Source organism: Manis pentadactyla, chromosome 14, assembly GCF_030020395.1.
Source record: "Manis pentadactyla isolate mManPen7 chromosome 14, mManPen7.hap1, whole genome shotgun sequence".
Lineage (NCBI taxonomy): Eukaryota > Metazoa > Chordata > Mammalia > Pholidota > Manidae > Manis > Manis pentadactyla.
This window is the reverse complement of record NC_080032.1, coordinates 4,201,881-4,215,614: the sequence shown is the minus strand read 5'-3', so window position 1 is coordinate 4,215,614 and position 13,734 is coordinate 4,201,881. Positions and strand designations below refer to the sequence as shown.

Sequence of the window (13,734 nt, the reverse complement as noted above, 5' to 3'; positions counted from 1 at the left end):
GTTTTTGCCATGGCTTTTAAACAATTTTTTTTATTTGTGTTTAGTCATTTTTTGTTTAAATTGTTTATGGACTCCTTTGTGTCATATTTTACCAAATTCAAGAACTGTGCGTTGTGTCCTAAAAGATCCATTTTGCTTGGAAGTCATGAAGATATTCTCACACTCTGAATAATTTTAATTGGTGTAAACATTTTGTTTATCCATTCATTGTAACACTTTGTTGCTAAACATTCTGTTTATTGATTCATCCGTAGATGGACCTTTGGGTTGTTTTCACCAAAAGGCTGTGGTGAATTGCTTCTGTGAGCATCTGTGTGCAAATATATTTGAGTCACTGCTTTCACTTCTTTTGCATTTGTAGCCAGAAGTGGAATGGCTGGATCGGTGGTAACTGTGTTTAATTTTCCGAGGAACTGTTAGGCTGTGTTCCCTGACGGCTGCTCCATTTTACATTCCCACCAGTAGTGCACAAGGATTCCATTTTCTGCACATCCTTGCCAACACTTGTTGTTTCCTGTTTTGTTGTATGTTAAAGGTGTGACTTTTTTGCTTTCAATTTTTAGAGATTGCTTTCTCTAATTTTTGTCATTTATGATTACAAAGTCGAACCCATAAAACAGGACAGCTTAGGGAAGACAAGTTTTATCCCTATACCCCCCTACTCTGTTACCCCCACTCCTTTATAAGAACTATTTTTAAAAATGGACCTTCCTTTATTCCCCTTAACTGAACGAAATACACAGCCACGTCCCTCTCCCTTTCTTAGGTGAGCACCGCAGGCCTCTGCCCTCCTCAGCACCGGGCTCTGGGTGGCGTCGGGTGAGATGCGGCCTTAGGTCAAGTAGTGATGTGGGTGGAGAGGAGAACTTTGCGAACTTCTTGTGTTTGCCAGCGAGTCTTTGAGATGGATTCCTAAAAGTGGGGTTGTGGGGCAGGGTACTGCTAGGGACCCGCCAGGTTCCCCTGCAGCTGGACTGTTTTGCATTCCCACCATCGCTAGATATGAGGGCCCTTCCCCCCTGAGCCTTGCCCACCGGGAATACTCTCACACTGGGGCTTTTGTCAGTCTGATGGGTGTAGTTTTATTTGTACTTCTCTTATGATCAAGGTTGAGAAATTTTTAATGTTTAAGGGCAGTTGCCTTTCTTTTTCTGTAAACTGGTCATGTCATTTGTTCATCTTAAAAATATAGAATTGAGGGCGTTTTCTAGGCATTTTAAATTTGCATTCTGTTCTAAATACTTTTGCAGTTTGTCTTACACTTTGTTCATGGAGTTCTTTGCTACCATATATTGTTTTGGTAACAGTTTACTTCTGTATTGATTCTGGATTTTGTCTGGGAAGTTTTCCCCATTTCTGGGTTATTAAGGAAACTTACCCGTGTCTTCCAAATTTGCATGGTTTCTTAGTTCACATTTCAACCTCTGGTCAGCTTCAGACTTATCATGCTTTATGATAGGAAGATCTTTTTCATTTTCATATAAATTTTAGACTCAGTTTGTCAATCTCCATAAAAATATCTGGGATTGGAATTACACTGAATTTAGAGATCAATTTGCAGAAAATTAAGTCTTCCAGTCCTGGAACATGATGTCTGTCTCCATTTATTTTCTCATCAATGTTCTGTACTGTTCAGTGTGGAGGTCTTGCACTTACATTTATCCCTAGGTATTTTGTTTTTGGATGCTATTAGAAATGGTGAAGATTTTTTTAAATTTCATTTTCCATCTGTTCATTGCATGTATAGAAATAAAATTGACTTGTATAATGACCTTGTATACTGCCATATTGCTGAACTCCCTTGCTCCTTGGACTTTTCTGTAGATTTCTTTGAATTTTATGGATAATTTCGTTGTCTGTGAAGCAAATGGTTTCTTGTCCTTTTCAGTCTGTGCACCCTGGCCTTGCACTGGCCATACCCTCAGTGCGACGCTTAGAAGTCCTGATAATGGGTACCCTGTCTTGTTCCTGAATTTAGGGGGACAGCTTAAAGTACTTTATCATTAAGATGTTAGCTTTTTCTTAAATGATATTTGTCAGATTGAGGAAGTTTCCTCTTATTTCTAGTTTGCTGAGTTTTTATTATGAATGGGTGTTGGATTTTGTCTGGTGCTTTTTCTGCACCCACTGAAAAGCTCACAGGGCTTTCCTTCATTGGTCTGTTACTGTGAAGTACACCGACCGGTCCCAAATGTCAGGGCAATCCTGCGTTACTGGGAAAGGCCCGCACCACCATGGCGGGCTCTTTGATACATTGTGTTCAGTTTGCTGACATTAAAGGTTTTTGCATCTATGTTCATGACAGGGATATTGCTCTATATTTTCTTGGAATATCCTTGTCTTTAATGTCAGGGCTGTGCTGCCCTCATAAAACATAAATTGGGAAGTGTTTCCTATTTTCTGAAAGAGAGTGTAACTTGGCATTATTTCTTCCTTTAACGTTTAGACCCATCTTGGCTTTATGGTGAAAAAAATAAATTACCCCTTAATAATTTGTTTACTGACTTATACATCAGGTATTTGTGCCTGTTCTCAAACTCCAAATGGAATCGACACAGCAGGTGTGCCTTTGTGTCTGGCATCTCCTGCTGAACATCATCACAGTGACCCACATTGCCTGTTGCAGCCGTTCACTTATTTCCATCACTGCATTATATTCTATTGTAGGAACAACAATTATTTCTGTCTTGTTGAAGGACATTTTGATCATCTGCAGTTTTGGATTGTTACAAATAGTGTGCCTCCAAACACTCCTGTGTCCTTCGGTGCACAGATGTTGGCAGTGAATGCTGGGTCAGAGTATGAGCTCAGCTCTAGCTGGTGCTTCAGGTTTCCAAAATGCTTGTCCCAGTTAACCTGTCATCCTGCAGCTTCTGAGGTTTTTCAGTTGCACCCAACACTTGACATTGTCTTCCTTTTTATATTTCAGAAATGCAGGTGGGTAAGTAGGTATCAATTTGCATTTCCCTGGTGATTAATGAAGTTGAACACCTTTTATTATGCTTAGTGGCTGTGTGGATAATCTCTTTTGTGAAATGCCCATTCAGGTCTGTTGTCTATTTTTCTATTCCATTGTATCTTACTGATTTTTAGTAGTTCTTTATGTATTCTGGATATAAGTTCCTTGAACAGATTACATATTCCAGATATCTTCCCAGGCCTGTGACATGCCTTTCCATGTAGTCTAAAATAGATTTTTCCCTTTATAACTACTACTTTTTTGGTTCCGTTGAATAAATCTTTGGATGTCCTGAGGTCATCAAGACACTCTCTAATGTATTTTTTTTCTAAAAGGCTTTAAAGTTTACCTTTGGCATACAGCTCTACAATTCACCTGGAATTGCTTTTTATGTCTGCTATGAGACAGGCAGTCGAGATTAAATCTTTGTCTATATCTGTGTCTGGTTTGTTGGTCTTCAAGATTGAAATAGCTGTATTTTGGTCTTTGCTGCATATCCATATAAATTTTAGACTTGCCAATTTCCACTATAAAACTTTCTGTGATTTTGATTGGCATTTGAACAATTTGGAGAGAGCAAACATTTGTATTATGTTGAGTCTTCCATGAATGTATAACTTCGTTTAGATCTTCTTTCAACATTTGTGGTCTGCAATCTTTCATTAGATTTATTTCTTAGTATTTGATTTTGGGATACAACTGTAAGTGGCACTGTTTTCTTTTTGCTGTGAGATGTGTGTATGCACAGCTCCCCACCCCACACACAATTGATTTTTGTATATTGACCTGCAACCCTGTAACCTTATAGATCGTGCTCATAGATTTTGGATTTTTATGTACACAAATGCCGTATCTGAGTTTACCCACTTTCCAGATCCAGAAACTGTTTTTTTTGCCTGACTGGGCTGGCTAGTGCCTCCAGTACGATGCTGAACAGAGGCAGTGACAGTAGGTGCCTGAATCTATACCTCGTCCTTCACTGGGAGCGCACCTCAGTGTTTGCAGGTGCTCCCGCTGAGAAGCTCCCAGTCTTTAGGACATGGTTTTGTTCCTAGTATGCCCGGAGTGCAGGCCAAGCTTCCCTAATAGACTCAAAGGCACTGGGCTCCTGGGTTGGACTTCTGTCCCCAAGATTTTTAATTTCATTTTGTGTTTAGTCTCCATAGAGATCTTATTTTCTTCTTGGCTCATGGATTTAGATTTTCTCCCCAATATTGTAAATAGCATTGCTTATTTTCCAAAATACATAATTTGCCATATTGCTGGAGTTGTGTACATAGCATGGGACTGGCTCGCTTTTCAAAGACAGTTTGACGAGCTTCCTTTTCGAGTGTGGTTTGAGATCATTTCTATTATGCTTGAACATACTTCTACCATTTTATAATGTTTATGGTACCTTTCTATGTTCTCTCTGGCCTTCCTTGCAATCGATCTTTCTGGAAGTTACACCCCATATTCTGATATCTCTTCTACTGAACTTGGCTCATCTCTACCATCTCCCCAAAAACCACCTCAAAGCATGTGAACTGGTCATTTCCCTCAGGGCTGAGGTGTGTTTTGTCTGGAATTTTAGTTCCACTCTTTCTAAATATTTAGGATTCTTCCAGATACTGACTCCTGACCTAAGTCCGTATCAGGGAACCCGCTGCGACCCGGCGCCCTGCTGGTGGCAGGGACGCTGTCGCTCAGGCCTCCTGTGCTTGCCGCCTGACCTTCTCGCCTGATCCATCAGGTATGGAGAGTGGTGTCAAGTCTCCGGCTGACTGCGGAGCTGTTTCTCCCTTGAATTCTGTAAAAATTTTCCTCGTAAATGTTCATACATGATTAGAGCATCCTTTTTCCTCTTACTTTTGCCTTAGGTCTCTGACTTTATATATAAGGTGGGTTTGTCATCAGCAGAATCCCTGTGCACAGGCCCCGCCTTCTAACCGGAGCGGCTAGCCCACTGGGACCCGACGTAATTGATGACAGAGTCATATGGCATCTACTGCCAAATAATTTGTCTCATCGGCTCTTTCTTCTTCCTTCCCTGCCTGCTTTTGGTTTTAGTATTTTTAGTTCTTTTAACTTACATATTGGCTTATTTGTATTTTTATTTCTGCTGCTCAGGACTCTATTTCCTGAAGCCAACCTGTTGTTTTTTTCCCCCATCGGAGGTCGGCTAGAGCTTCTCATTCAACGTTCCTCTTCCTGGTGCTTCACTTTTGGTGATGCCACTGTTCTTTCATTGATTGGTTTTCACCTGTATGTTCCCTGCTCTTTAACTCATCTTTTATTTCAGAGATTCATTTCCAGTTCTGTTTTTAAACTTGGGGGTCTTCCTACCTGCTTAAGATAATTAGAGGGTCAGGGGAGGCTGCCACCAGAGGCGGGCTGTGCAGAGACTTGGCGCCCGGGAGAGGAGCGTGGGAATGAACTGGAGGGGATGGGCAGGCCGGGGCAGAGGGGGCAGCGAGCGACACCTGACACCCGCAGGGTGGGGAGCCCCAGCGGTCGGCTTTGGAGGAGGGCCGGCAGGGAAGATACGGTGTTATTTTTGGAACATCTGTGCTCTGCTGTTTTTGTGAAGTTCATAACCAGGGCACAGGTGCTGACAGGGAGGGGAGTGGCGTCACTCCTCAGCCGTGCGCTTAGCACTTGACACAGAACCTGACAGTCAAGTTCCAACACAGCACTTTAATTTTGTTCATGTTGGTCAAATCTTAAGTTGAATATAACTTTTTTTATACACAAGAAAATACTTCATGTACCTATGAAACAGGTAGGGAATGTGTTGGTTGTGTGTCCAGTACAAACAAGGTGTGTTCACACTTGTGCACAGTGCCATCAGATGACTGTCACTTTGGCCCCGTGTGGGCCACACCTGGAAAGCCAGGCTGCCAGGCTCTGCAGGGGTGCCTGTTTGTTCTGTAAAAACGACAGTGGGGCCACGAGCAGTCCACCCCCTCCGACATGCCGAGCAGCCGGCGCTCACGTTGCCCCGTGACTGGGGGACTTTGGAGGGGGCCTGCGTCCTCAGTAGGGGATGTCGTTCTGATAGTACTGGATCATGTCGTAGGTCCGGCTCCTAGGAGGGCAACGGGAGGCTTTAAGGAGCCCACGTGGGCCTGGGGCCCTGCTCCCCTCCCAGCAAACTGCAACTGTGCAGATTCTCTGGCCGCCCCGCCAGCCTCTCCTCGTCCTGGGACACTTCGTTCCCACCAGTGGCCAAGGCCTGTGAGTCCTGTTCCACCGCGTCTCCTGTTTGGTCCGCTCGGAGGCCATCTCACTCTCAGCTGGCCTCCCTGGGCCTGGGAGTGAGTCTGCAGCTGCTCTTATGCCAGATGCCACTGTAGCCCTTCGCCTGGCATGTGGTGACCGACCGAGTGAATGTGCTCAGCCCCCCCAAACCTATCAGCACAGCAGGGAGAAGAGCCCTTCCGTGTCCTGCCTTCCGACAGGCGTGCTCCCCACAGCTGCCCTGAGCTGCGTCCCAGTTCTCTGCCCCTCCCGTGCCATGGGCGCAGCCCGCACCCCACGCAGCCCACCCAGGGGCAGCTGTCCGTCTTCCCTGGGGCCCCGGCAGTCTCTGTGCCTCCTGGGCCTCAGCAACCATGTGGGTGGTGCCCCTCGGCTACCTGCTGGGTTCATGTCCACCCAGTTGTTCAGCCCAAAACCTCAATGGTGCCCACGTCATACCTCCGGAGCCCGCCCTCGAAGCCTGAGGCTCTGTCTCCTCATGGGGCCACCAACCATCACAGCAGTGGTGACAGCTACGCACACCCTGCCTCTCGTCACTCACCACCTAGGCAGCCACGGCGGTGGAGCCGGCAGGCGTGGGCCGAAGCCTCTCAGAACTCCCCTCCACTCCACCACCACTCACTCTGCCTACCCGCGCCCCCGTCACCAGGCCACCTGCCTCTCTGGCCTCCACACCTGGTCCCAGGTGGGCATGGTTTCCGGCCAAGTGTTCCCCTCAGCTTGTCCCCAGTCCCTGTAAACCAGCATCCGTTGCCCTGGGAGGGCTCCCTTCAGGGTGCATGGGACCCAGTCTCCTGGGATGGCAGGACCCTTGTCACCTGGCCCAAGTGTGGCCCCACGCAGTGCCCAGAGAACACTGGGGTGCACGGGGTGATGCAAGAGGGCAGGGCTGGGGGTGACTCGCCTGTTGCTGAGGAAGCAGCTCTGAATGACCTTCATGATGAAATTGGCAGCCTCACGCTCAGTCATGTTGGGGCTGAATCTGTGCCTGGGGGGGGAGGGCGGCGTCAGGGGGGGCTCCCTCCCCTCGGGACGGGTCTGGTCTGGAGGTTGCACTCAGCTTGGCGTGTGGGAGTTGGCGCGGCCGAGGGTCAGGCCCAGAAATGCTCCCTCCCGGGGGCAGTGTCTGTGATGGGAACAGTGGTCTCAGCCGGGCCTGCCCCGCCCCCCCAGGACGGGGGACTAGCAGGGGCCAAGTCGTGGCCTCGGGCTCCCCACTGTGGGGGCTGCCACTGCATCCTTGAGACAAGAGGGGGCTTCTGGTATGTCCTCCTCTGTGGCCGGCAGAAGCCAGGGCGTCTGACAAACACAGTCTGCTGACAGCACCTCACCCAGAAACCTGTCTGTCCTCCCCACCTCGGAGGGGACAATGGTCCTCAAGTGGCCTGCGCATGTGCCCAGGACCTACTTCAAGAGCTTGATCGTCTGGCCGCGGAAGCACGGCAGGCCCGTGTCCAACATGAGGGTGACCAGAGACACGACCGCATCCATGTAGGGTCTGGGGAGGGGAGGGGACAGAGGCTGGCCTCAGCAGGGCGGCTCTGCTGGCAGTCCTGCAGCCCAGCTGCTGTCCCCAAATGTCCCCAAGTGCTGGCTACTCCCTGCCTTTCCCAGGTCCCCAGGCAGCCCCTGCAGTGCCCAGGTCAGGCTGCGAACACCCGTCAGCAGCCCTGCCTCGTGTCCCCCCACAGGGCCTGCAGACTTCTGTGCCACATAGAGGTGCCCTGCCCCTCCTCTCCCTGCCAGGCTGTGGGTGCCAATCAGGCATGAGGCAAGACTCCCACAGACTCCAGGCTGGAGCCCAGGCATCAATGCAGCCAGGACAGTGGGTCTGCGCGGTGTACAGCCAGTGGAGTGGCCGGCACTCAGACGTGGGGGAAGGGCACTCTGAGGACCCCAAGGTGCTGGCAGGACACAGCGGCACTCGAGGCCCAGAGCAGGAAACACCCAGGCAAGGTGGGCAGGGGCCACAGGAAGGCAAGGCCCGGGCACACTGGGGCCACCAGGTGGGCTCCAGCACCTCCGTCCCTCCTCCCTGAACCACTGTCCCTCCATCCACAAAGGGGCTGAACGGGGGCGCCCGGGCAGGTGCCGGGCTGCCCACTCTCCCCGGGCTCACCGCACGGCCAGGTAGCCGCGGATGCACATCTCCATGAACCACTTGAAGGGCGTGGCCTCCATCTTGCCGCCCATGATCATCACCATCTCATCTGTCAGCTTGATGTCAGGTTCCCAGCCGAGGTTGCCGCCGGGCGAGCTCTCAAACATGAAGCCGAAGTCTGCAAAACCCCAGAAGCCGACAGAGGGGGTAGGGGCGCCAGCACACGGAGGAGGGCGTCTCAGCCGGGGCTCGGGGCTGGCGGGGCAGCACGGGGGCGCCCGGCTGGGGCAGGCGAGGCTGAGCCGAGGCCACAGAGTGCACCTCTGCCTGGCGCGTTTCCAGCCCTGGCACCCAGGCCCTGCTGCCGGGCTGCTACTGGGGCAGGAGAGCCTCTGGCCAGCAGCTCCGGCCTCAGAGCTGAACTGAGCCCCGACCCTGACCCTCCTGGCTGGGCAGCCAGGCCGCGGCTCTATGGCTGCGGGGCGAGGAGGGGGGCCCTGGGGCCCGGCTGACCGATGTGGATGATGTGGCCCTTCTTATCCAGCATGATGTTGCCGTTGTGCCTGTCCTTGATCTGCAGCAGGAACAGCAGGAGGCTGTAGGCGGCCATGCTTCGGATGAAGTTGTAGCGTGCCTGTGTGGAGAGGGCCCAGCACTGACGGCCCCCAGCAGCCCCGCCTCCCGGGGCCTGCGGACGCTCTCCCAGCTCGGGCCCCGGCCTTGGATGGGAGCTCGAGTCAGTAAGCCAGACCTTAGCGGTGGGGGTGACGAGGGGCTCCATCTGGGGAGGCTCAGGATCAGCAGCCCCTCCTTCCCACACCCAGAACCAGCTTTCTCCTGAAAGCCGAGTGTTCCCCTGAAGCCCAGTGAAGGTCACGGGCAACCTGGTTGTACCCCCAAATGTGTAAGGACACAGAAAAGCAGGGAGGTGGGGGAAGCCGGGTGTGGCCCACAGGCGGGGCTGCCGGCCCTGCTGGTCACCTGCTGGAAGGCCAGCGTGGACTCATCCCCGTACTGGCGCGTGAAGTAGTCGTACATGCCGAAGTCCGTCTGGCGGCCCAGCTGGTCCCGGGAGGTGCAGTCGGGGATGCACTCGATCACCCCACACTAGGGAGGAAGGGTCGAGTGCCAAGGCCTGTGGCCTCTAGGGGCAGCCATCTGGGCTCTTTGCGGGGAACTTACCCCAGGGGCGGTGGCCACCACCCGGTAGGGGAACACAAAGAGGTCCAGGCCGACCAGCTGGAAGATGTTTCTGAAGAGGTCGATTATCTGCAGGGCCAGCATGTCCTGGGGACCAAGCAGATGGGGGTGGTCAGCCAGCCTCCTGCATTCCAGGTCACGGACACCCAGCGGTCTATCCAGTGAGGAGGGACGGAGGCGAAGCTGAGCAGCAGTCCTATGCACTGGGCTGCCCGGCTGGGGGTGGGAATAAGGGGCACAGCAGGTGTGCGGTGGGAGGGGAGCTGCTGGAGGTCTCTTGGTTCGGCAGAAAGCCGACTTACCCCACCACACCGGAACTGAACGGGGGATACAGTGGTTTGTTTTGCTGCGTGGAGGCTTAACCCCTAAGTATACCCAGAGCCTCAGGCAGAGGTGGGCCTGGCCCCACACCTGCCGGCAATCGTCTCCCACTTTAAAGATGGCCGCCTGCCAGGAGATCTTCTGGCCACACGCCTCCTGTGAGCTGCCCTCATCCTCAGAGCCCGAGCGACAGCGCAGACCTGTGTGCAGAGGCGGAGGCCCGTTAGCCCAGGGGCAGTGCTGGGGTCCCAGGGCGAGCCCTGTCCACGTGCCTGGGAGGAACCCTGGGTGTCTTGGGGGTTGTCTCTGCACAGTCTCTTGGAGGCTAAGAAGCCCCAGCAGATGCTGGGGTCAGCAGGTGGAGGCCCGGGACTAGGGTCTCTTCCTAAGGATGTTTAGCCTTAAATGGGACAGAAGACAGAGCCCTCTTTTCATTGGGAGTGACAAGGCAGGAGGCCCAGGACTGGCTGTGGGCACTGCGAGCTGGGGGAGTGTTTGTGCCCTAGGCTGCCTGGGAGGACGTGGGGCTGGGGTGCGGGTGAGACCACAGAAGGTGCGTCCCCACGCTGGCCAGGGGCCACACGCCCTTTCCTGGGTTGACCAGTGTCCGTCCAAAATTCATGCTCACCTGAAACCACAGAATGTGACCTCATTTGGAAATAGAGTCTTTGTGCACGTAACGAGCGTCTCTGCACAGGTAACTGAGTCAATGAGGCCACACTGGGTTAGGGTGGGCCCGTATCAGAGGAGGGAAATGTGGACATGGCACCCAGAGAGAAGGCCATGAGGGTGAAGACAGAAGGTGGCTGATGCAGCTGCAAGCCAGGGAATACCAGGGACTGCCAGCAACACCAGACACGAGGAGAAATGTGGAAGAGTCCCTTCAGAAAGAGCACGGCCCTGCTGGCGCCCTGACACTGCACATCTGATCCCAGGTCCGGGAGAATCAATTCCCATTGCTGAAGCCGCCAGTCTGAGGTCGTTTGTGCACTGCCCTCGAAGCCCTGGCCGGCCCAGGACTCAACAGCCTACCTCCAGGGCCTCTGTCACTGCACACGAACTCTGTGCCATCCCCAAATGGGTCAGACTGAGCCTGACAGCATCTTTCATGCGGAGCTGGTAATAAACTAAGTGTGCCAAAAGAAATGGGTGTTACAGGGGAAATGCGTAGAGCCCAGACTCAGATTCACTAACCTTCTTTTTCAAGCTCACTAACTCCACATCGCTTCACCTTGAATTTAGCGAGATACGGCGCTTTTGCAGCACTGCAAAGACAAGAAAACGGCACAGGATGGAGCAAACAGGAAGCCCGGGAGGGAGCAGCTGCAGGGGGCCTCACCTCTGCATGGGCGTCCCAGATTTATAGTCAATGTCCAGCACGATGGCCTCGGGATTGCTGGGCAGGTAGCAGCCTGTGCAGGGATGGAAGGCAAGTCACACGGAGCTACAGGTGACAGCGGCGAGGATACAACCATCTTCAATACAGACTGTCTTGCTGACGGGGTGGCACTCGGGGCCGCTAGGTCCTCATCTGAGGCACGGACAATTCATTCTGCCTCCCCTGACCTGTGCTCTTTCCCTGGATCCCTTCTGATACGTAATGTAGGTGCCACCTCCTCCCGGGGAACCCTTCTCTTAGAGGACCCACAGGCCCTGGGCCTGACAACTCGGCACGCTGCTCCTGGGACCCCGCGTCCGCAGTGCTGGGCGTGTGGCTGCCCGGGCTGAAGGACACGGGGCTCCCAGCCCTGCCTCTGCTCACCGGAGGCCCTGCATTCTTGGACTCATCCTGCTCACATGGCTCAAGTAGGCCAAGAGGAAGCCCATTCCTGGCAGTTCCCGGGTGGGTGGGTGCTCCCTGAGCCCCCGAAGGCGGGACAGCTCTCCCCCAGGGGCGAGCTCCGAGGAGGGGCCCTGAAACAGGAAGGCCTGGATCTCCTGGGGAGCCAAGCGAGGGCTTGCTGTGGGGGGCAGCTGGGTGTCCCAGCAGGGAAAGGAGGGCGGGGGGACAGGGCAGCATCCCCTCCCGTGCCCGTCCTCTGCCCCAGAGCCTGCCTGACTCCCCCCACAGAGGTCAGCCACTGTGTGGGTTTGCACAGGGCAGCTGGGGTTTTGAAGTAACCCATTTGCACCAACAGTTATAAATGGAGAGCTGTGCAGCGAAGCCTGGATTTCCATACTAAAAAGAAGTACAGATCTGACCACAGTGGGCTCATGCCCCCATGTGCGGCATGGCCCCTCGGAGCAGCTTCCCACTGGGGTTGGGCACCCTCGGCCAGCAGGTCCCACACATCTGCGACCCGGCCCCCCCCACCTTGCGGCCTGCACTGCTCCTGTTACAGTGGAATTCAGAGACCTGGAGTAACAGCTGCTGAGGACAGTGTCTTGGCATTCAGAACAACAGGAGGCAGCAGAGGATAGAGTGCCCGCTGAGAAGCACTCCCGACTCCCAGGGCACAGGTTCTGGAGGGGTGCCAGGCACACCAATCCCAAGTGTGAGTGGGGCTCACCCTGCACTACCGGGAGAGAGCAGCCTGCCCGCAGACGAGGCCCATCCCGTGAGCCCGTGGAGGGAGGCCGCATGCTCACCAGGCTGCACCTTCACTTCAGACAGAGCTGACAGACAAGCCTTCTTTCTCTCATCGCCTTTTGGGTAGGGCCTGAGGAACCAGACAAAAATGCTTTGCTTTGTCTCCTGTAGCAGCTGGCCTTGGGACTTGGGGACAGCCAAGGGCCCCCCCGACTGCCCCTCCGTTCCTCTCTCCCTAGTTCTAGCTCCTCCTGCAGGCCCACCAGGCCCAGTTCCTCCAGGAGGCCCCTCAGAGCAGCCCTTGCCTTGCACTCCTCATCCAGAAGCCCGGTGGCCCCTGGGGACTGAGACTGGGCGTTTCTCTAGCTGTTTTTGCTGTTCTCCTGTATGGGGGGCGCACTGCTGTCACAGGCACACAGAACACGGCTGGTTGTGGGGCCGGACAGCTTGGTGCTCGAATGCCGCCTGTGTTCACTTCCTGTGTGGCCTCTGGGGTGAGGTCGAGAGGGGCACAGGGGACTCATGCTCCAGCTATGGGTGCATGCCCAGGGAATGCCACCTCCTGCCCCTTATCTTTGCTGCCACATCACTGCTCAATCTAGTACCCAGCCCAGGAAAGGGCCACAGGACACAAGGACTAGGCCACTCAGAGACCACAGGGAGACACCTAGGCACAGGGGGACAGCCCCGGAGACAGGTGTCTGGGAAGAACTGGCCCCTAGTGCCCTGCTGGGGCCACCCCCGGCACTTGTCAGTGCGCATCCCGCACAAACGGGCAGGGCCACAGATGTCCAAGGATGGCCCCAGCTATGTGGGAGAGGAGGGCCCGGGTGCTTCGGTGAGGGCGACAGTGGCTGCAGAGGGGTCTGCTTCCCCCCTCCACCTGGAAAGAGCAGTGTGGCCTCTAACTCTGGGACAATATTCCAAACGAAATGAAGGTGTTTTCTGAAATTGGCATGGCCGTGCATTTTGCTACATTTGCAAGAGACCTGAATCCCCACAGCAGAGACTCCCGGCCCAGGCTTTCATTAGAACCGTGGGGCAGGCCTGGCTCTTGGCAGCTCCCCTAGGCTGGGCTGGAAGGACGGCCACTTACCTGATGATGGCTGACACATTGGTGATCTTGTTAAAGAAGTCAAACTCCCGCTGGTAGAAGTCCTTGGCCGGGCCCGACAGGGAGCCTGTGATCTCCTCCACCAGCTGCGCCAGGAGGTCGCCAATGTCGGCTGGCAGAGACCAAGAGGGTAAGCCTGCAGCCGGGCCACAGAAAGGCCCGACAGGGCACTGCGCACACTGGCCAAGGGCACAGCCCAGGTGCCGCCCAGCACCCGGACCAGCCATCCTCAGTGTGGCCTGCAGACGCCTGGGGGTCCCTCTCAGTGG

The 13,734-nt window shown here is 53.9% G+C and overlaps 2 protein-coding genes across 4 annotated transcripts in view; one reads left to right on the top strand and one right to left on the bottom strand.

Annotated features, from left to right (window-relative positions):
• LOC130680727 (RIMS-binding protein 3C-like) overlaps nt 1-13,734 on the top strand; it is a 245,384-nt gene that overhangs the window by 59,231 nt on the left and 172,419 nt on the right. The gene's annotated exons all lie outside the window — the stretch shown is intronic.
• Nucleotides 5,616-13,734, bottom strand: part of PI4KA (phosphatidylinositol 4-kinase alpha) — a 103,919-nt gene continuing 95,800 nt past the window's right edge. For 2 of the 3 annotated variants that reach the window (XM_057491952.1, XM_057491950.1), the window contains exons 44-55: nt 13,448-13,577; nt 12,411-12,481; nt 11,161-11,233; nt 11,016-11,086; nt 9,912-10,021; nt 9,483-9,587; nt 9,282-9,407; nt 8,814-8,934; nt 8,319-8,478; nt 7,608-7,697; nt 7,104-7,187; nt 5,616-6,026 (exon numbers count right to left, since the gene is read on the bottom strand). In XM_057491952.1, the coding sequence (XP_057347935.1) occupies nt 5,975-6,026; nt 7,104-7,187; nt 7,608-7,697; nt 8,319-8,478; nt 8,814-8,934; nt 9,282-9,407; nt 9,483-9,587; nt 9,912-10,021; nt 11,016-11,086; nt 11,161-11,233; nt 12,411-12,481; nt 13,448-13,577 (1,193 nt within the window). In that variant the 3' untranslated portion in view covers nt 5,616-5,974. The remainder of the gene's footprint in view (nt 6,027-7,103; nt 7,188-7,607; nt 7,698-8,318; nt 8,479-8,813; nt 8,935-9,281; nt 9,408-9,482; nt 9,588-9,911; nt 10,022-11,015; nt 11,087-11,160; nt 11,234-12,410; nt 12,482-13,447; nt 13,578-13,734) is intronic. The other variant, XM_057491951.1, reaches the window with a different exon arrangement.